At 40.5% G+C, this 23,837-nt stretch overlaps 1 protein-coding gene across 4 annotated transcripts in view; it reads left to right on the top strand.

Moving 5' to 3' along the window:
* The window catches only part of PTCHD1 (patched domain containing 1), a 59,158-nt gene extending 35,548 nt beyond the window's left edge, over nt 1-23,610 (top strand). Inside the window, exons 3-5 of one of the 4 annotated variants that reach the window (XR_010596027.1) lie at nt 7,464-9,489; nt 11,276-11,363; nt 19,387-23,604. Coding sequence is in view for 1 of the 4 variants with exons in the window: in XM_024106901.3 (XP_023962669.1) it covers nt 7,464-9,118 (1,655 nt within the window). In the remaining 3 variants the exon portion in view is untranslated. Of the gene's footprint in view, nt 1-7,463; nt 12,217-19,386 lie in introns of those variants that run through there. The other 3 variants (XR_010596017.1, XR_006176598.2, XM_024106901.3) reach the window with 3 other exon arrangements.
* The last annotated feature ends 227 nt before the right edge of the window (nt 23,611-23,837 follow it).

The raw sequence follows: 23,837 nt of genomic DNA, 5'->3' as shown, positions 1-23,837 counted from the left end.
TTTGAAGGTTCTTTTGTTGAAGGATGGCTATTTTTAAATCTGTTATTGACTGTCCAGGGAGATTGAAGTGTTCTCCCACTATCTATACCGGAATCCCACTGACCCTATACTGGAAACCTATTGACCAATATACTTACCCACATGCCTCCAGCTTCCATCCAGGACACATCACACGCTCCATTGTCTACAGCCAAGTTTTCAGTTGCCTAAGTAGCCCCTGGAACCATGGTTAAAGTTGCCCTCCCTCTCCCCAGAAATCTGAAATGGTGCCCCTGTGGGCTGGCACAGAATCCTGCCCCCCCCCCGCCCCGCTCGTGCGCGGCCCTGTTGGCTTGACTGGAGCCGCCCTCCCAAATATAGAAGTCAAACTGCGCCTATGCATAAAACACTACCATGTGTAACAGACAGCCATGGAAGAGTGGAACTTCCTCCTCCATCTTTAGGGGGGTGTCCCACTTTCCAAGAAAAGTAAACAAACACACTTGAAACCAAAAGGTAAAACAGTGCAGTTCCACACCACAACGTACTGCTATACTGTATCTATGTGCATGTAAAACTAAGGCTATGTCTACACTAGCATTTTTGTTGGCAAAACTTTTGTCAGGCAGGGGTGTGAAAAAACACTCCCCTGACTAACAAAAGTTTTATCGACAAAAGCACCGGTGTGGACAGCGCTATGTCTGCGGGAGACTCTCCCTCCAACATAGCTACCACTGCTCGTTAGGGGTTGTTTAATTACACCAGCAGGAGAGCTCTCTGCTGCCGGCATAGGGTGGCTACATGGGAGACCTTACAGTAGTACAGCAGCAGTGGTACAGCTGTGCCACTGTAAGGTCCGCAGTGCAGACATAGCCTTGTGAAAAGGGAACTAATGTTTGATTCCCAGTCTCTCTCCCTGTTTTCCATTACTGAAAAATTCTATTCAGTTTTTCCTTTAAATACATACATTTAATCTTTTTATGGGGGCTGTGAGAAAACCCACATAATTTTTGTATGAAATTAAAGAGAGCACACTGCATTCTTTAAACACAGAAAATCTAACAGCAGCTGTCATTTTAGGCTGGCAGGGTTGCCTAGTGGATAGAGCACTGGACTGGGACTCAGGAGACCTGCCACAGGGCAACTCATTTCACTTCCCTGTGCCTCGGCCTCTGTGTCTGTAAAATGGAGATAATGATACTGACCTCCTTGATAAAGTACTTTGAGACCTATTGATGAAAAGTGCTATGTAAGAGCGAGGTATTATTTATTATCTTATTTTCTAAAGACAAAGATGGGTGAGACGCAGTCTGTAAAAACCCCAGGCTGCTGCAGAAAGTACAGTCGAAATAACTACAGCCTGAATTCACAGAAGGGCTTAAGCACTGCAACCCAGACATCCATACACACTCCCTCCCTCCGCCATTTTGTGTGGAGTTAAGTGTACTCGGACCGCATCTACTGGATGGGGTCCCATTACATGAGATAGGTGAGGCAACACGTGTCTTAACCTGATTTGAGGATCACACTGGAGCTTAGGCATGAGATATGTATTCTGGTTCCTGCCGGAGGCAGAAATTTAGGCACCTAGGGAATCTTTACAGCAGACATTTACGCACCGAGTGAGTTTAGGCGCCTACAGGTTTAGGCGGCAGCTGAGCAGGGGTTTTGTGGATTGCAGTAGTACCTAAATCAGGGGTTTAGATGCTTAAGTCTCTCTGTGACTCTGGGCCTACTCTCTGGGCTGCTTCAATAGAATTGCTGCAATGGATCTTGAGCAACAGCAAACATGACACGGGGGAATCCCCTGTGTCCCAAAGGACTAGCTCTTTAGGGCAACAAGAGGATTTTTGCCCAGTTTCCTCCAGTGCTATGATTAGTTATTTGTATTATTGGAGTGCCTAAGAGCTCTAATCACAGACCAGGACCCCATGTGCTAGGTGCTGTACAAACACAGAACAGACAGTCCCTCACTCTCATTTTTCCAATACCTCACTGGCATTCCTCCAAAACCTCATTTGCCCCTTCAGATCACACTTTCCAGCCTCCACAGCCCTGTCTTTGCTCTCTCTCTCCTCATCTTCCTGTTACTGGTGCCAGCTAGTGCCGCCAGGTCCTGCACCATCATGTCTCACTTTTCCTCTCCACCCAGAGTGAATAAATATTTGAGAGCGTATTCACGGCTCATTTATTATTGCTATTTACACAAAAGATTGGTTAAAAAGAGTTGTGACTAGTGAACAAACTGGTATAAACAGAAAAGGGGACTCTGCCTGATGATACAGTTAAAGTCACCCAGACAAGCAACAAAAACAGTATCTTTTTATCTTGGTGACCAATCACAGGGCACACACAGTGACCTATGAATAGTAAGTAAATGTTTGTAGTGAACAGTTTGCTAATAACCCATTGGCTAAATGTGTTCACACATTATTTACTGGACAATTGTGAAAAACAAATCAGTACAAATAACGTATTGGATAACTAAATAGCAGGAAAAGGGTTAAAATAACAGGATTATTTATTTGCAAGGAATGATCTGATCATCTCTAGCTGATGGTTTATAGGACAGACATCATAACATTGAGAGAGAGAGGAACAATAGAGTCAAATATAGATGGGCAGATGGTGGTTAAAAATGGAGAACATGAAATCAGCATAACCGTAGAAGGAAAGCAAAATTCTTACAAAATGCCTTCATACACTAGACAACAAGGGCTAATCTTTCAAATACTGTGCCTAATTAGCATATGAAATTAGGGCCTACTCCATTCCATGGATTTCAGTGGGCACTGCATCAGGCCCTGAGTGTGACTGCATGTAAAAACTCTGACTTTGGGCTGGACAATTAAGGACACCTTTGCAGACTTGCAATTTTGAAAATTAGTCCTTCAGTACCCTTCACAAATATTGTACATGATACAGAGCATGGTCAAGAAATACACAAAATTCAAACAGAAAATACCAATCCATAATGTACGGAGTGTGTAAAAGACCAAAAAAGTAACCCGTAAAATAGGATGATATGCGAAGCAATCATTTTTTTCAGTTAGCTTTCTAGATTATATGCATTTGAGCCTCTCATTTTCTTTAATAGTTTTATTAATCCAGTTCCTTTTCAAGTTATCCTCCACAATTATGTAATAGCAAAGTAAAAAAAGGATCCCAAAGTATTGTGTTATTAAAATTTGTCCTTGTAGTAAGTGGCAATCAGAAGCATAGGTACAGAAAGTAGGGGTGTGTGGGGTGCTGCAGCATCCCCAGATTTTATGCAGGGCCACTGGCCCCACGCCCAGGGCTCCACTCCCCGGCTTGGGTGCTGGGGGCCAGTCCCGTGGCCTGCTCCCCAGCCGCTGGCTCCACACATAAAACCTGGGGGTGCTTCCTGCGCCTGTTCCCTGATCCCAGCCCTCCGCCTGCACTCTGCTGGCCCCACTCCCCGACTGCTGGCCAGGGCCCGCACACAGGGCCTGGCCCGCCCGCTCCGCTCCCCAGCCACTGGCTCTGTGCCTGGCCGCACCCCCCCACTCTCCGCCTCCACTCCCAAGGCCCTGCACCCGGCCAGGGCTCTGCTCTTGGCCTCGCACGTGGGGTCCCAGCTGCAGGCCCCTGCCCGGGGATCCGTTCCTACCCCCACGCCCGCCTCCAGCTATGGCCTCGGCCACCTTACCCATGTCCGGGTCCCCCCCTCCCGGAGACACAGCCCTGCTGCCAGCCTCAGCTCGGGGGGGCAGCACAGACAGGAGTAAGGGGTCTGGCTTTCAGCACCCCCACTACTAAAAATGTTCTAGCGCCCCTGATCAGAAGTCAGTGTCATCAGACATGACTATTATCCAAAACATACAAACAAACAAAAATCAGACTTTGCATCATTTTTAACTATATCTAAATTTTGTTGTATTGTAAGGACTAAAGCCTGCCAAATTAATGCTTCTATTTGAAATTGTTATGCAAGGCCTTATTATTGCTGAAGCATTAGTTTTTTTTAAAATGTGTTCAAACTAAAGCTCATGGTGAAAGTAATTTGTAATATGATGCTGTGTGGAATAGTCAGACATGCCCGTCTGCAGGACTTATGGGAACCATAAAGAGATTAAACCTCTCATTCCTCGCTTTGGCAAGTGATCTGTTACTTTTTAATAAAGGTCAATCTGTCTTTACAAAGAACACAGTGAAAGCAAGCTTAATAGTTTTCCCTACCGAACCTAGAACATAACTATTTAAAACATAATTAACAACGGGGTGGCAGTCACTGATTGTAGTTTTTCCTTTTTCTATGTCTGGGAAGTTTTGGCATCCCCAATTAGTTTTAATAGGGGGCACTATACTAGCTATCAAATTGACAGTCTTGACCTGCCCTCCAGAAGCAGCTGTAAAACAATATTTGGACAAATTAAGATAAATGCCTCATCGGAAAGATGACTAATATTACTAGAAAATGGATATTCATGTTTTATTCCATGATGTAGGGGTTTTTTTAATCTGATCTGCATGAGGGCAAGCACTCTGTTACTGTAAATAAGAGATGCTGGAGAGAAAAGACACTAGTTACATTAACTCATTTTAGTTCCATATTTCAAATTTCTCTTTTGTTTAAAAGTATCTGTGACTAGTGAGTTCATTGTTTTCCGTTATTACCAGAATGAACAGCCATGCCATCAACTCAAAACATAGATATGCTAATGCCTGCATCAAGGCCAGGGTTATCCCATCGGTTTGGGGGATATTCTGATTATGTAAAGGGGAGTGACATAAGAACTACTTAGGCAGGGGTGTCAAACATACAGCCCACAGGCCGATCTAGCCAATGGTATGTATGTATTTGGCCTTCATGACACACAGATGCTCAAGAATCGATTTATTTTTTAAGAAAATTTTCAGCGCTAATGGCAGCAGAGAGAACCTTCCAAATGTGAACCAAATGTAATCAATGCAAAGGTGTCTGCCCAAGTTTGCAGACAGTATGAAACAATAATGCAGAGATTGAATGCCCCTGACCCTGAGACAATGATTACAGTCCAATTTACACTTTTGTGCCCTTACTAAATATGTTTTAATCACTGAACATTGTTAGTGGAAGGAATGAGGACGAAGATCAGAACAAAGCAAGCCTACTGGGTTGGGAATTGGGCGTTACTGAACAGAAAGAAATGCAGAGAAAAAAGCAGAGTAGACTCACAAAGGCAGGGATGGGGAAGCAACACAGAGAAAGCAGGAAGGGAAAGGCAGAAAAACAAAGGGAAATGCAGTGGCTGGCCCAAAGAGGGTAAGACTTACCACTGAATGACAAATGCAACAAGAAGAAGAAATCATAACTAACTAAATTTTTAGGCCCAAATTCACAAAGGGAGTTAGGCATGAGTCACCTAAGCTAGCCAATGGGAGTTGCTGTCAAGAGGGGAGTATCCTAAACCCCATCCCTCTCAGAGTCAGGCACCTAAGCTGCTTGACTCTAGGAAAGAGGATCCCAGTTCATGGCTCACCAGTGAGACAGGCACTTCCCTGCAGTCTGGACTTAGCACCTAAGTCAGTTTCTGAGAGAATGAGTTAGATCCTGCCTCACTCCACACAAAAGAGCCAGAGAAGGTGGTGTCACCACCACCCATCTTATAACCTCTAGTTGAGTGGTTAGAGCACTCACCAGTGATATGGGAGACCCATGTTCAATTCACCCCTCTGCTGAGGTGGGGAAATGATTTGAACAGGGTCTCTGATCCCTTGGGGGTTGCAGGCTCTAACCACTGAGCTATAGGATATTCTGATGTGGGAATCTCTCCCATTGAAGCTGTTCCACTGTGGATAAACACTTAAAGAGTCATTGGGTAAGAAAGTGTGAGCATGATTCTTCAGGTTAGTGTTTAGAGCACTCACCTGACAGTGTAAGACCCAGTCCCCCTGCTGCAATGAATCCCACCCTTAGTTCCTACATAAAAACCATATTTTTCATTTGATCTCTGTGCAAACTTCAAACTGAAGCCAATGTGCATTTCACTGTGAGAACTATACAGTTCAGAATATACACCCAGTCCCAGGCCCATAATTAGCTTAGAATTTAGCCTGGGGGGCTCAAGGAGTTGGTAAAGGCCTGCAAAGACATTGTCAAATGATCTAAGCCTAGGACTACTGTCCCAGAAATCCTGAGTCTAAACACTGGTGCCCCTTGTAGAGTCACTCTATCTCAGTTTTCCTATTTCAAATCAGTTTAGTACTTACTCACCTCCCAGGAGTGTATTTTTAGGATTGATTAGGTATCAATCAGCTGGCATTTTACAAACTTCAACTTATTTATAAGCGTTATTTTTACAGAACTTTTCTCCTCTAAAATACATCTAGTTGTGTCTCATAACCGTTCCCATCTGATAGCTCTTTAGTGATGTATGTGAAATGAGTCTGTGTTTGCAGTTTAGTTCTGCTGCAAGTGAGCAGATGTCCACATCACCAAAACCATCATCAGAACTGATACCTTTGTTGGCAGGTCACAATAGAGAGACCAAGGATTTAATGGGCATATAGAACAAAAGAACCAGAGACACAGGGAAAGCCATGCGTTTTGCCAATCCTATATTTGTTCTGTGGTTAAATAGAGGATTTCAGGCCCCAGGTTTTACAGTTCAGCTCTTTCATGAACACTATATTTATTTTAAGAGGTAATTAAATAAATTACAACATTTAGGGGTTGGTGAAAAATTAAATGGATCTGCATTTAGTTTTACAAACTGTGTAAGTATACACATTAAAGTAAGAAAAATAAAGCATTATGTAGTTTTGTACATATAAGCTTATTATAATCCCCATTAATTCTGCCTTTCTGCTTTTGTAAAATTTATTCATGCTTTTTTGTTTGCTACATTTCTATGATTTATCTTTTTTCTAGCCAGAGGACATGGCAAGGGACTGGGAAAGTCTGTGATTGATTCACCCAACAAACTCAACTCAGATACAGCATTCCTTCACTTTATTTTTTCCTAGTTTTTCAGCAAGAAGACCCAAATAATGCCCAAGCTCTTCTGGTTCCTAATCGCTTGTTCTAATCACCAGTCAGATCCCACCACCTGAAAACATTACAAACTTATTGAATTTCAAACCATCCTCCATCTCAGGCGCTCTTGAAAACTATAAAACCAATGGCTGAGAAAAACAAATATTTTACCTGGTTACCACCAACCCAGTCACACTGATGTGTGGAAACTCTAGTGAACTCTTTACAAAGACATTAGGCTTCCACATGTTGATCCTTACCAAAAATACATGATGAAGATACTTGGGTTTGCTAACTGCTTTTTTCATGATTAATGTGCTTCTGCAATTTACAAAATCTTAATATTTTTTTATTCCACAAGACCTTTGCTACTTAAGTTAATGGGGGCCGATTATAACTCCTTTGTGCCTTTTAGCATGTCCATGTTAAAAAAATTTCATGCTGTTTTGCCCTTCCTGACTAAAAAGATACAGTCCTTAAACACTTGCTTTGTTCTTTATTCTAGGTCATGGGTTATATGGGACTTTTGAAATGTTGTCCTCCTGGAGGAAAACTAGAGAAGACCAACATGTTAAAGAGAGAACTGCAGCTGTGTTTGCAGACTCCATGCTCTCCTTTTCTCTCACCACTGCCATGTACCTGGTCACTTTTGGAATAGGTGCCAGTCCCTTCACTAACATTGAAGCAGCAAGGATTTTCTGCTGCAATTCCTGTATTGCAATTTTCTTCAACTACCTCTACGTACTCTCCTTTTATGGTTCCAGCCTGGTGTTTACTGGCTACATAGAAAACAACTACCAGCATAGTATCTTCTGCAGAAAGGTACCAAAGCCAGAGGTATTGCAAGAGAAGCCTGCATGGTATAGGTTTCTTCTGACAGCCAAATTCAGCGAGGACACAACCGATTCAGAGGAAACAAATACTTATGAAAGTCATCTTTTGGTGTGTTTCCTCAAACGCTATTACTGTGACTGGATAACAAACACTTACGTCAAGCCTTTTGTAGTTCTCTTTTACCTTATTTATATTTCCTTTGCCTTAATGGGCTACCTGCAGGTCAATGAAGGGTCAGACCTTAGTAACATCGTAGCAACCGCGACACGAACCATTGAATACACTACTGCCCAGCAAAAGTATTTCAGTAACTACAGCCCAGTCATTGGGTTTTATATCTATGAGTCAATAGAATATTGGAACACAAGCGTTCAAGAAGATGTGCTAGAATATACTAAAGGGTTTGTGAGGATATCTTGGTTTGAGAGCTATTTAAATTATCTTAGGAAACTCAACATATCTACTGGATTGCCCAAAAAGAATTTTACTGACATGTTGAGGAACTCTTTCCTGAAAGCCCCCCAGTATGCCCATTTTTCAGAGGATATCATCTTTTCCAAAAAATACAACAACGAAGTTGATGTAGTAGCTTCAAGGATGTTCTTGGTGGCTAAGACAATGGAAACCAAGAGAGAAGAACTCTATGATCTCCTGGAAACCTTGAGGAAACTCTCTCTCACATCCAAGGTGAAATTCATCGTTTTCAATCCATCATTCGTATACATGGATCGTTACGCCTCCTCAGTGGGAGCCCCCTTACAAAATTCCTGCATCAGTGCTTTATTTCTGCTCTTCTTCTCGGCATTCCTGGTGGCAGACTCTCTAATCAATGTCTGGCTCACTCTAACTGTTGCCTCAGTCGAATTTGGAGTCATAGGTTTCATGACCTTGTGGAAAGTGGAACTGGACTGTATTTCTGTGTTGTGCTTAATTTATGGGATTAATTATACAATTGACAACTGTGCGCCACTGTTATCAACCTTTATCCTGGGCAAAGATTTCACAAGAACTAAATGGGTAAAAAATGCCCTAGAAGTGCACGGGGTAGCTATTTTACAGAGCTACCTCTGCTATATTGTTGGTCTGATTCCTCTTGCAGCTGTGCCTTCAAATCTGACCCGTACACTGTTCAGGTGCTTGTTTTTAATAGCATTAGTCACCTTCTTTCACTGCTTTGCCATTTTACCTGTGATACTGACTTTTGTGCCACCATCCAAGAAAAAAAGGAAAGAGAAGAAGAATCCTGAAAACCGTGAGGAAATAGAGTGTGTCGAAATGGTGGATATGGATAGTACCCGAGTGGTTGACCAAATTACAACAGTTTGACTTGTTTGTTTGTTGTCTTTTCACAGTAGGTCTTATTGAGAGAAAAGAGATCATTATTGACTAAATATTGGATTTTTGATTTTTCTTTTCCTAAACTAAAACCAAGAATAGCCAAAATGGTGGGGGGGGGGGAGGGAAATTGTACATTAATTGGCCTCCATAACAAAGGTATTATTAGTGAAAGAATTTATACACACACGCAAAGAGTGTGAATTTTAGTCACTTGAGGTAAGATCTAATAAGGGAAGATGGGTTACTAAGCCCTGTTCTGCCTTCTCTATACTGCAGATACAGCTATTATTATTGCTGAGCCCAATCAAATTGAAAGGTCAACTGTCAAGGCTGAACTAACGCTCAGTGTTCATCCGGAGGTAAAGGCTTTACAAACTTTCTGCACAGCAATAATTCAGCTCAATGAGTCAGCTCTGATAGGTCTTAGCCATCACATTGAACTTTTCTTTTCTCTTTTCCTCGAATGAAAACATGCATGCAAGTTTGTATAACAGAAAGCAAATTGAACTAGGGAAGAAGGCTGTATGCAGCAACCAGACACTTTCAGAACAAATTTGTGTTACAAATCATTTTCTTTTCTAAAAATACAGTTATTTTAAAATGTAATTCATCCCCAAGAACATTTTTAAAGTCACGGTTTTTGTAGCTGTTCCTTTTTAAAAAAACAAAAACAAAAAATGTCAGTGTCTCTGGTACGCTAGAAGATGTACGATTCTATTTTATGAATGTCTTGCTACTAGTTAAACAAGGGATCTGCTTTACCAACCGTAGTTTTGTTAGTACTGTACTAACATATACCAACGGCTCTAACAGCAGATAAAAGATGGTGTACTGAATATTTCAGCACCAAAATCCATGAAACAAACCTCAAATACCTAATGTCACCAAGGAAAAGTGAATGTTAGGGCTCCTTTAATAAGAGTCTCTTTCAGGCCATTCACTAGTAATGCACACTAAGAGGATTAATGGGTAGTTTTACATAATGTATAACTTAATCCCTCAATCTTCCTAGAGTAGCTGTAAAGCAATAGCCTTCACAGTTATGGGCTCTTCCAGGAGACAGCAGACCGCAAACGCGAGTTATATATTACAGTTCAAAGGTAGGACCACACTAACAGTGTCATGTTTAACTGTCTCCCCAAAGAGCCTGTATCAAAGGGGCCTATTGAAAACACCACTTTTTTTTTTTTTACATTACTGAATCTTTTTGGAGCATTGTGTTCTAAATCAATAGATATGTCAGCATCTGTGATGTGGAGTAATGTGGATAAAGAAGCATCCTCACCCCCACTTAAGAACCACAGGACATTGTTGTGAGGTTTTATACCAACACATAGGCTAATTTACTTGGTTTTGCTAGAGCAGTCTAAATTAGTCAACTAAAACCCAGTAACATGCAGCTGGCTTTTGTGCGAGATGTTCTAGTGACTATTCTCTGTTAACATCTGTCCAGAAAGTAAAAGTACTTGAAAGTATTTCAATAACTGGGAAAATGTTCACTTAACTCATGGGTCGTGGAACTCAAACCGATGTTTTCTGGTGTGTGCTTGGGCTAACGAGTGTGCTTTGGTTTCAGGAGGCTGCATGTGTTACACAATGATTAATGCATGCGTTGTAATGAATTGGTGATTTGCCCATCACTGCATAGTACTGTTCTTTAGCACTAATTCAAAATGGCTCCCATTAGACCTGTGTGAAATCTTCAGATTCCATTTTGTGAATTTTAATTTTCAAAGAAATATTTCTTACAACCTTTTGCTTAGCCAAAAATTCAGACCTTTTACCCTGAAGCAAAGTTTGATGACTATGTAGGAGCAACTGGAAGCTCTAATGCAACTTCATTCTTGGCAGAAAAACTGTCAGACATCCTCAGGCCAGTAGAAAGACAACAGAACCTGGGGATGGGTGGAAAGGTACTTTACAGACCTGTTGTTTGTTTGGGGGGTTTGTTTTGTTTTTTATATGTTCTTGAGGCTCAAGCCTTGGCCTATAGTTTCCAGCCAGATCTGGGAGATGGAGAGAGTTTCGGGAGCATAGAAAATCAGCTTTGTTTTAGTAAAAATTCAAGACTTTTCATGTGATTGTCTACTCTAAAGTGTGATTCTTGTCTACCTGTTTCACTTCCACTTTCATTTTTTTCCACAGAACTCTAAGCACACTGTTGCTTTTTGTGAGCTGAACTTTGAGAGTCCTTTGGAAGGTCCAATTTTTCATATCTGTTTCTGAGCTTGATGTAAGTCTTTAAATTAGGTCCCCAGATCCACATTTATTTCAAATTTTATGTGACAGTCATTATTGTCATCCAAATAACACTTAATTACTCTTCATTAGAACTGTTCAACAGATAAATACCTATTTATTGAAGTTTAAAAGCTAGTGTAACTATCAGTAGATTTACTAACATACACTATTATAAACCTCTTTACATTTAAGTTAAATGAATAGCTGGGGCTATCTTTAAGTGCTCCTGAGGGAAGAGATGGGTGTTCAAGCTTGCAGCTTCATAGGTCTCTCATTAAATCTAAGTAAAATGGGGCCTTTTGATATCTCCAAGAAAGAAGGTTAAAAAAAGTTAGAACACCTACTCTTTAGTCCCAAAATCTGCTGGAGAGAGGGTGTTGACACAAAGTGATATCATTCCCCTCAGCCCCTCAAAAACCCCACCATGAAAACTCCATGTAATGAGGTTTGGGGGTACACACATGTGGGGCTTTGCCTGGGTTTATCAGAGATTGGGAAGGTCAGGGAGGAGCTACTTCTGCAGCATCACTTCCTCAGAGAGACTCAGAAGAATTTTCACACATACATTCATCCTGACCCTTCCACTTCTATTCCCCACCTTCAGAAAGAGGCTAGGCACAGTCAGGGAGCCAGGATGATTCCTTAGGATGCTCTGGGCCAAAGGCAGGCTATATTCACCACAGTATCGACTAAAATGTGTATAATTTAGGCTCATATACCAACCCAGAGCTGGGGTTAACCCTGCACAAGAGATTACCCTTAACAAACAACTACAAAACCCCAAGTGCCTGTAAAATTCTGCTCACCCTGTTTTAGAAAGCCATCTTAGTTTAAGCAACCAGTTTTTGTCACACCCTTGAGTGATCCCTTGCCACAGGTTTCACTGTGTTTTTAACTGCAGTACAGAAGATCCCTTTTCCGGGGCAGGGGGGGAAGTTCAGTCAGTGTCCAACACTGTGTTACTGTCAGGCACTGACTGAAAGTTAAATGAGATAGCTTTATCTGAGGATAATAAAATATTATTCTGACTTTTTATTTTAAACAGGTCTATATATGATTACCATTCCATTCAGAACATAAATTACAAACATTAAAATTTCCATTTAATACATTATTGTTCAGAACAAATTTCTGATAATGGACAAGTATGTAAAAAGAAAGAAAGAAAGAAAGAAAGAAAGAAAGAAAGAAAGAAAGAAAGAAAGAAAGAAAGAAAGAAAGAAAGAAAGAAAAACCTAAATGCAAATGACCGTCAAGTTCAGTCTAGTCTTTCTTGCAAGATTATTCCCTATGGTGGCTTAACAGGAGTTCATTTTTCAGTTTACAAGTATTCCATTCTGGGAAAACACTGAGAGAGAAAAACTGGAACATCTGGAATAATTTCACTGCAAACAGAAATTGGCCAGGGCAGAATTTTCTGCCCAAAGCTTTATCAGAGTATTTTCTAGTTAGATTAAAATTAGAACTGTGAAAGCTGAGGAAAACCTGTCCGGCAAGGAACAGCTCCTTTTCAAAAACAAACAAGCTCAGTGAGGTCAGTTTTATGAGCCTAAAGGGAGAGTGCATCACTGAAGCAGCTTGATATGTCTATGAAACATACCAGCATTTGCTTCAGATCTGAGAGCCTTCCTGATCCAGGGCTGAATTCAGACAAAATGGACGAAGAAGTGGCAGGCTGTAAAGTGACAGTTTGTATTTTTAAATGCTGTTCTGGATTCACTCGCCTCCTTCCTGCCAGTTGCCACAACCTACCCCAACCAAAAATTTGATTTCCTTCGTTTAAAAAAAGTAAAATAGTTAAAGCAATGTCACAACCTGACAGTCCCTGTTAAGAATGATGCCCACATCCTTAAACAAGAGAGAAGCAAAGCCCTCTGTTAAGGCTGAGTTCTACAAAGGGAAAAACTTTAGTTATTTCTAGCTTTCAAATGTTAACAGATACATGGTTTCCTGTTTCTTAAAGTTTGAAAGTAGATAAAATTCCTACGGGCCAAATCCTCCCACAGTAGGCCTTGTATACAATTCTACTTCATGGGGCTGTAGGGACTGGAAGCAGAGGGCATGGATAAAGAGTCCAGGCTCCCTGTGCACAATGGAAGGGCTCCAGCTATCCTAGTGTGGATAGATTTTGGAGACCAGGCTGAGGTACCCACTGGGGAAAAGCAACAGAGGGTCCTGTGGCACCTTTAAGACTAACAGAAGTATTGGGAGCATAAGCTTTCGTGGGTAAGAACCTCACTTCTTGCATCTGAAGAAGTGAGGTTCTTACCCACGAAAGCTTATGCTCCCAATACTTCTGTTAGTCTTAAAGGTGCCACAGGACCCTCTGTTGCTTTTTACAGATTCAGACTAACACGGCTACCCCTCTGATACTTGACACTGGGGAAAGTGTAAGACGTGCTCCTTGCATTAGTGACTGCTGCAGGACCCCAACGGTAAGCCCCCTCCCCACTTTTTTAAAGTCTTTGCATAAGTGGAGAGGATTTCTCCCCAAATAATTCCTGTACAGTATTACTAGATATCAATACTTAATGCAGTAAGTATCAAATGATACTACACCTCTACCCCGATATAACGCTGTCCTTGGGAGCCAAAAAAATCTTACCACGTTATAGGTGAAATCGCATTATATCGAACTTGCTTTGATCCACCGGAGTGCACAGCCCCCCCCCCTCCTCCCCCCCAGAGCGCTGCTTTACTGCGTTATATCCAAATTCATGTTATATCGGGTCACGTTATATCGGGGTAGAGGTGTATTATCTCCAAACAAGATGTATTTTTCCCCCTTTTTCTTTTTATAAATATTTAAATTTGGTAATAAATATTTCTAGTGATAAAGTTATCTACCTTTGAATGTTCTTAAATTAGGAACAGTATCTATTCATTTCAATTCCAGTCATGAAAACTGACTACCCACTAGGTCTTTGGTGAAGCAGACTGGTAGCATCAGCAGGAAACTAACAACTAATCCACCTACCATAGGTGTACGTCTAGGCCCTGATCCTGCATTCACCCCCACACAGTTGGACCCCTGTCCAACTGGGGCTCTGCATCGGCACAGGGGTCGACCCTCCTGACTCGGATTGCAGGATTGGGGCCTTAGGTTTAAATTCTGGCAGAGCATTGCACATAGGAACCCCCCATGAAATTCATTCACCACAGGGGAAGTGCAGGGCAGATCCTATCCTTGCTAGAGCCCTGGTAGAGGCTGCTTGACAAGCCTTGCCTACCTGCAGATGCAGAGAGGTGCTCCTGACTGCGACACTGAATCATGGGGCATGGCTCACATATTTTTGCAGATATGCCCCCTTATCCAGCAGTGGCACCTAGGCGTGCACACACACACATAGCCCTACATAGTTTAGCCACACTTCTAGCTGTTGCTATGCAAAGGATGGGCGCCCAATAATGATGCCTTTGCAAGCATGTATTGTGTGGCCTTTTGGGAGGCACATATTTCTTAGACTTGAATTTGTCTCTGATAGTCTGCCTTCTAAAAATCTTCACAACCATTTGTTTGGGGGGGAAACAGATACAAAAAATTCTAGGTCATTTTGAATTTTCCAGCTCCAGGATATTCAAAAGTCTTAATCCATGTGGTAAATTAATGTCTTGCAAAATTTCAGGTGATTTTTGGTTACTATTTTTGTATTAATTTAGGAAAACACTTGTATAACAAATCTCAATGTATAGCCAATGCCTAAAATAAAATGTCTCTCCCTCTCTCTTGCGCTCTCTGCTTCCTGTGCTCCCAAACTGCTGCAGAATCATATTCTGTCCCCTAATTAAGAAACTGATTTATCTGGCCAAATCTTAAATCTGTGCACTAGGTTCTCCATGAGGACCAGGTAGAGAAGGGATCTTCCCACAAGGCTGCACAGTAGAATTACTGAGTTCTGGTGGCCTTAGTGGATCTCTCGCTCTCACACACACACACTTTTCCTCCATTGGCCTCTTCATGCTATAAGTAGGGCCCTACCAAATTAACGGCCATGAAAAACACGTCACAGACCATGAAATCTAGTCTCCCCCCATGAAATCTGGTCTTTTCTGTACTTTTACCCTATATTATACAGATTTCATGGGGGGGGAGACTAGTGTTTCTCAAGTTGGGGGGTTCTGATCAAACGGGAGTTGCCCCCTGGTCACAAGGTTAATTTAGGGGGGTTGTGGTATTGCCACCCTTACTTCTGAGCTGCCTTCAGAGCTGGGCTCCCGACCAGCAGCTGCTGCTCTCCAGCTGCCCAGCTCTGAAGGCAGCGCTGTCGCCAGCAGCAGCACAGAAGTAAGGGTAGCAGTACCTCAACCCCCGTACAAAACCTTGTGACCCCCCTGCAACTCCTTTTTGGGTCAGGACCTCTACAATCACAACACCATGAAATTTCAGATTTAAATAGCTGAAAACATGAAATTTATTATTTTTTAAATCCTATGACTGGGAAATTGACCAAAATGGACCATGAATTTCGGGCCCTACCTATAAGAGGCCCTCATAGAACATAGCCCAACAGCAGCACTGGGACATTCACTATCTACACGGAGTCCCCATAACTCGGTACAATGGAACAAAGACAACTCCATAGCAGGCAGGTCCCTCCATGTTCATAGGATTAGTCCTTTAAATATAAACAATCGTATTATTCCTTTGCCTTAGCCACTTCCCGCAGCAGAATTCCAGCCCAATCCCAATTAATCAATTATTTAAAATAAAAATCTGGAGAAAGTTGCAATTTGTTTGAGTGGCTCAAAATGCAGCGTTATCTTGATGGCCTGAACAATGGTACCACCCTTATTGCCAAAAGGACTGCTCTTAAAATCTTCCTTACCAACATCCCCAGGCCTGAGATACACATTCCTCCTGACGTTTGATAACACTGAGGACATGGAGGCAGATCCCTGTCCATTCACAGCTGTGAATTCTTCCTGTGCATGTCTTTCTTCCCTCTCTCACACACACAGGCCAGTCATTGATTCGTAAAGCATTGTCATTTAACGTATGTGGCCAGATTTTCAGATGGCTCAGCTCCCATTTACACACCTAGATGAAATGACCAGGGGAGCCGTTGAGTGCTGAGTTCTTTTTCAAATCTGCCCAGTAATTACCACCTTTATTCACCTTCCCTCCTTTTCCTGCTCAGAGACTCCCACCATCACTGGAAAGCCAGAAGCCAGTTTTCCTCAGTGCTTTCCCTAAGCTGATTATTATTCCTTTAGGTCCATTTGGACTGACTGCTTCAGAACTGAAGTAAACAATTACACTGAGTGAAAAGTGTGTTAGCAGCAGTTGCTCTGACACACCTGGGTGCAGCAATCATCTGAAAAAAATGTCTGCTCAAAAGAGCAAGTGAGCCGGACACAAGCCTAAGACACAATGAGAAGCAGCAAGTCTGGGAGCTGCAGAGGGTTTGACTGCCAGAGTTTTGCTCTTGGACACTTGAATTTAAATGGAGATTGTGAGTATGGAAGTCAAATGTCAAATTCAGAAGTAGATTGATCAACTTAGTTACCGTTGCTGCTCTAGTCCATTTCAATTATTCTTTATCAAATTATCTTAAAATCTAGATTTTCATGCCTGGATGGCAGAAATTCTGGTGGTAACAAAAAACCCCATAGATTTTCTGATTGCTAATCTAATGAAAGAGAGGCTACATCGTCTTTCAGGAACTCAAGGAACAAAATTTGAGTACAGTGCTAATGAGTATCTCCCCTCAACGTTACCGAGAGCTGTGTGACTAATTCCCCATGCATGTAACTGACTAATAATACCTTTTTTTAATGTACTAATATATTATTCCTGAAACACGCATTCCTGCCTACAGTCGTATCTTTAGGAAGTAGGCACACTGGATCTGATTTTTAAATAAGTGAGGTGTGCAGTTGTGCACAAATGACATGCCCACATTTCATGTGCAATTCTTATGTTAGGACATGCAAATCAGATAGTTTTACCAAATTACCATAATTAGTCACTTGTGCAATTACTTGATTTGCATGAGCAATTGAAGTAACTTGCACACATAAACAAGGCATAAATTTCCTGTGCACATAGAAATAGCTGTGTGCTAACACTTGCACTCACCATTTAAGGATGTGCAAGTGTTAGCATTTGCACCTAGAGAACGCATTAGAAAGAACTGGGTTTATTTTATTGGTGAAAATATAAATACTTGCTGGTGTTAGATAACAAGCTTGTGCACAAGTGTTCCCTTTGTAGCAGGTGTTTGTGTGTGGGAAGTGCAGATGCATAAGAAATTTTACACACACACACACACACACACACACACACACACACACACACACACACACACACACACAGGTGCTGGTATAGGTCCAGTTTAAAGTTTACCCCTAAAGGAGATAAAGAGTTGTATAGCTAAAGAGCTATCTTGCCATTTGTCATATCCCATGCATATATAGCCAAGTAGTATAAAGGTATGCAAAGTATTCCATAAATGTTCTCTTTGGCCATGTGCACTCCAATCTGTGTCTGAATTGAGCGGGCACAAATGTTCCCAGAAAGCAAATTTCAAAGTTGCATCAGTGAGTTTGAATGGAATCAGAATTTTAAATGTATACATATAAAGATTTGTGCCAGAAGTATTTGAACACTGTCCAACCAGGGAACAGAAGCAATACCATGTGACTTATCTGTCCTATCACAACTGATCAATCTAGCTTGAATAACAAATGCCAAATATTTACAGAGCACTGTTCACAATAATCAATCTGCGGACAGTTATAAAGAGTGTGCAAAAAAAATCAGTCAAATGCTTTCACAAAGTGGCTGCATTTGAGAATATACCAATTTGTTTGCTGATACTATAAACAAAAGTGGTTAAATCTGTCAGATAAATTATTTAATAACCATATGCCCAACAAATACATATGCACTTTATGTAATATTTATACACACACACACAGATTGCAGTATGAAATGTTAAATACATTTCAGCCCATATGCCCAACTCAACTCAGGCTGATAAGAGTAGCAGGAACAGCCAATCCAGCAATACAGTGTTGAATGTTGGTTGGCAAAGCTACCTTAGTGGCCTTGCAAGCAGTAATGAATCAGCAAGAGGGGAGCAACAGGGAAGCTGTCAAGGAGTTTAGGAAAAGAGAAGCTGGATGCACAGATGCACAGCCAGAGGTGTTGAGGAAGAAATAAACAGACTATCAAGTGACCAAGATAGAAATGGTGTAGAAGCTGTTGAGTTTGAAAGAGAAAGGATGCATTGGTGAGCATAAGGAGATAGCAGTATTGCTTGAGTATGTGTGTAGAATATAGAGCTGGAACATATACTAAGATTATCTAACATAATTTATACAGTAAAAAAAAAGTCTATAATTCTCTCTCTTATTTGTACTGGTAACTATAGAAGATGGTCCAGCTTGACTCTCATTGTATGTGGTATCAAATTTCATAGCTGCCTATATAAATAACATGTATAAAATTAAATCAGAGGTAGATTTAACACCACTGAACTTTTGGGTAAAATATGGAAACTCAGAATCTGAAGCCAGATCCAGAACTAAATTCTGGAGAACTCAAAACAGAACTCCTCACTGATATTTATAACATAATTTGGAATGAAGGAACAATCTGATAATTCTTTGGGTCAAAACTCATTCACCAATTATTCCCTTTCAAAATAGCTGTATTCTAATCATTGAATGAGAGAGAAAGAGAGAGAGATTTAGAATCCTAGCAAAAGGATTTTTATTTTGTATATATATATAAAGGATATATTGAGGATTCTAAATTCTAAAGAAGCAAATGACTTAACATTTTTAAAACCTACATCTTCCCTATAAAATATTCATGTGCTGGATGGGTTTGGTTTTTTTTTGTTTTTTTTAAATGTCATCAATTTTTTTTTGTGCTGAAAAGTGAATCTATGTGGTACATTACCTGTCACAGGAAGTGGGAAATGTCAGTTCTTTCAGAAGATTCTTGAGTCAGGATCATCTGCAATTGAATTTCTCCCTTTTTTTCCCCTTTTTCTTCTTCTTCTCAGCGTGTTATTTATTTGATCATATTGTGAGCTGCCCCAGCATTGCCTATTCACATCACTATACAATTCAACATACCGTGACTCTTACTGTGACTTTTGAATCTCTCCATCTCTGCTGATTGCTTCACCTGTTCTTACTGTGAGCATCCCTACTGCAACTCCCATGGGAAGTCAGACACTGTGCTGCTCTCATGCCTCCGATATGGGTAACTAACACGGTGGAGCTCACTTCAGTTATTCTGGGGAAATCTTCAAAGCCGTATGTCCAATACACACCTTGTTATTGTTTATTACCTGTGTACATGCATATGTAGTTTCTAGACAAACAGACTATTATAATGTGGCACTAGCAGAGGAATGGAATACAAAACAAAAGAGGTGATGCCACTTTAGCTATTTGAAATACCTTGTGCAGCAATGAGGGAAAGATCACGGCCTTGCGGACAGTGTCAGCCAAGCCTAAAGAAACTGGTTTATAAGGAAAGGTTAAAGGAACTGGGCTTGTTCTCATTGGGAAAAGAGAAACTTGAAGTTGATGTAATAAGAGATTTCAAGGCTTACAGAGTTCATTTCCTCTCCTCCCCCTCCCGGTATGTGGTTCAAAAACTAAGGTACTAAGTCTAAAACAATGTATGGAATGAAAAATATATAAGAATATTTAGGGATAAGTGTTTCACAGAAAGGATAACAAACACACGTTTGAAATGGGTAGTTGACAGGAAAGACAGGTGAAATGGAGACAAAAAGTGAAATCAAGAAACACCTAGATTTATTTTAGAAAAGACAGTAGAAGAGCATGCTGTAAAAGCGAAGCAGAGAAGAACATTCAAATATACTCACAGCCCTGAACAAATCTTCAGGTGGTCTGGTTCATCAGCTTGCTGAAAACAAGGTAAGAATTTTAAATGATTGATTTTTATAGCCTACCCCCACTTTAAACTGGGGGACTGGGAAGAGGGAAAAATGTAAAACGTGACTGGGAAAATTCTTTTCAATAAATAACTCTTGGTGACTAATTAGCTGCAGGTGAAGAGATGAAATTTAAATATATTTAAAATTAAAAGGCCATAAATTCAGCTGGTATAAATCAGTATATCTCCATTGGAACTATAAAGCTTTACACTTGCTGAAAATTTGGCTTTTAATGTTAAAAAATCAGATCCTCCTTCACTTAGCTGCCAAGGCTGAGTGTAGGGTTATCGGTTTCTCCTCTTAAGTTGATGGTATGTCTTAACATTGACTCGAACAGTTGGAACTACAAGAAATGTATCCCTAGAATACCTCATTGGATAGGAGGTTATCAGCTGTTGAAAGAGAAGCAACCGGAACCTACTTGGAAGTGCAAAAGGCCTTTAGTTAACCTTTCATTTAAAAAAAAATGAAAACACAGTGCTAATATTTTAAAGGAAACTATTTTTAAGTGTTCTTTAAAAAAACTTACAAAAAAAACCCAGCTGTGTCTTTCTTTAACTTGTACAATGTTTTATATAGCAGTAACAGAGACACCTGTACTGGATGCCTGCACATCTCTAGCACGTGATGGCACTCAGCCTTTAGCTTCATACCTTGCAACCCCCCTGAGAGTCATGTGACAAGATTTTGTTCTCACAGTTGCTTGCTGAAAAAAACTTTATTTGTGTGTGAACAAGTATTTTCATGCATGAATTAGTGTATTTGCACTACAAGTGCTCACCCACCCATCCTATGTTTACTGGGTTTGTGTGTTTGCAAATGAGGGTCTCAGAGACAGGAAGACAATAGGAATTTGAGAAAAACCATTTTTAAAACAAACAAAGGCTCAGATTTGAAAAGTGGCCTCTGATTCAATTGCATGAATTTTAGGGATCTAACTTCATGTACCTACGACCTGATTTTCAAAGGTGCTGAACACTCACAAATCCAGCTGAAGTCAATGGGAACCTGGGGTTTTCTGTATTTCTGAAAATCAGACTATGGCAAATACTCCTGCCGGCTGGAAAATATTTTTCCCACTGAAAATATCAACAAACATGAAAAAAATTGCTTTCTTTGAAATTTTCAGGAGAAATTTTTGACTTTTCAATAAAAAAAAAACTGAAAACCAACAATTTTCAGATTTCATCCTTCCAGTTTTATGATCAAAAATTAAAAATTTTGAGGAAACAGACACATTCTGCAGAAAATTTCATTTGGTCAAAACCCCAGTTTTCCATGAAGAAAAAAAAAGTATTGATGGAAAGTTGTCTACCAGCCCTTTTGAGTGCCCAAAACTTGAGGCACACAAAATCAGTGGACATTTTCTTAAAAAGTGGCCGAAATAAACACAACTGAGTGATCACTCAGCATGAGCAATTAAGAGAAGCTTAAGATAGGTAGAAAGGGGATGCCACTGCAGAAGAATCTCTGATCTGAAGTCATTTCTTAACTGTTTCAGCCCAAGCCATGGAGCTAGGTGCTTGCAGTGTGGCCAGATATCAAGTCAGTTGGGGAATCAGTCTAGACACAACTGCCCTATGGAACAACCTCTAAAGTGTATATAGTTCTGTGGTAACAAGGATACCCATCAGGCTGATTTCAAGTTGCTGCTGGAAGGAATGAAAGCCATCAGCCCTAACTCCATCAACAGGGAAAAACAGGAGGGGGCAGAGAGCACAGCAAGCAGCAGTACCTGTCAGGAAAGGGGAGGCCCACAGCAACACCAATTACCTGGTGTGAATGTGACAAGAGAGAACTCAATGCAGACATCCAATAAATCTAGGTTATAGCTTTCTCTATCCCTCAGTAAGGAAAGAGTCCAGCTATTTACAAATCTGGGCTCCACCATATTTTACCAAATATTCATGCTTGTGCAAAAAAGGACAAGAAAATCTTTTCAAAGTCCTAAAATTTCTTAGACTTGTTTACCTCCTGCTACTGTCTCTCTCACGGAACTAACTCCAACTAACTCTCTTTCTCTGTCTCGCTCTCAGATTCAAATCCTCAGTTATTTCTTTAGGTACTGCCATAGCGCCTATTGATATGTTAGGTCATCCAATCAGCAAACATAAACCATAGCACATGATTTAGCTGACCATGCACAGAACTCAAATAGCAAATACCAAAAACTGATTGCTTGAAAGAGTACTTGCTTGCAAACATTCCAGAGGTCCAAATTTGTTCATAAATCTATTCATTTAACAATTATGAATAATGAACAAATTGTAGAAATGAGAATCTATTTGTGGGCAATTTGCTTATAAAAAATAGGCCAAATAAAATGAACAAACTGTTCCCAACAAATAATTTCACTATGTCTAATTGTGAAGATAAAGTATCTCTGTTCAGATCCATCTAAAGAGAATACTGGCAAGATGTACAGAATACATAAAGAAGAAAGAAATAATGCATATGACCCCAGCGTACCTCTTTAGGACCTTGGCAGTTGACCTTCCCGGGCTGAGAATAATGAGCTGTTTGGATGACTAGTACTGCATCAAGTGGCTGATTATATTTCCCCCCCACAAAAAATGTAATCCAACTCTGCTAAAGAGTGCCAAAAATAAATATTGGCCATGGGAGGCTTTGCCATTAGCATCCTTTTCAAGGAGCATGAAAAAGAATCAGGTAATTGAACAGTGTAATCAAATGAATTCGTGATATCTCTTCACTTTGAATTTCTTTAGAGGTTTTTTTTAAACTTTGCCAAAGGGGGGGAAAAATCAGAAATAAAAATGTTTCAAAGCCCAGAATTTACTTGAATATATTTTTCCTTATGGACACACTGTCCCCAACCCCTTCTTCTTTTGCTCTGATGAAATTCCCAGTCTTCAGCTATTGTGGCTCAATAGCTCCCCTAACACACTTTTGCAATTGTAAGCACTCAGGGGTTCCACTAAAAGGGTGGCTGGATGCAGCTTCAGGACTAATTGTATCCTACAAGTTATAGAATTATGCACCAACAGCTAAAAGGACACAATTACAAGTTGAACTATTGTGACACACACTGTGTAATGTCATACAATCAAATGCAATGTTTAGTAAACATAAACCTCTTTGTTATTTTGTATTTATTTATACAGGTTTAAAAAATAAAGCACACATTTAAAAAATGTAATTTCTCGACTGTATCTCTGTAATAATATGCACTCTTCTGAGCGGCTGAAAGATGGGGTGAAGATGAGCTTGAGAAATATGGAATGACTAGTAGATTGCATTAAACTGCAAAGAGAATATTTTAATTCAGCACCCTGCCATAGGCTGAAACAGCCACCAAGGAGGCTATCATGTCAATTAAGAATTGGCTTGTTAAGGAACCAAAATTCTACTGATTAGCGAGACCTTAACTAGGTCATCACATAGAAGAGTGCAATGCTCCAAAGAAGCTGTTATGGTCCATTGGGTTGATAAATACTGAAAAGTTTATAAAGTTAGATTCCCCCTTCTGCTACACAGCACATGTGGGAGTAAAAGGAAAGGAAAATGGGTTGAAAAGCTGT

Source organism: Chrysemys picta, chromosome 1, assembly GCF_011386835.1.
Source record: "Chrysemys picta bellii isolate R12L10 chromosome 1, ASM1138683v2, whole genome shotgun sequence".
Lineage (NCBI taxonomy): Eukaryota > Metazoa > Chordata > Testudines > Emydidae > Chrysemys > Chrysemys picta.
This window is presented reverse-complemented; position numbering and strand designations above follow the sequence as displayed.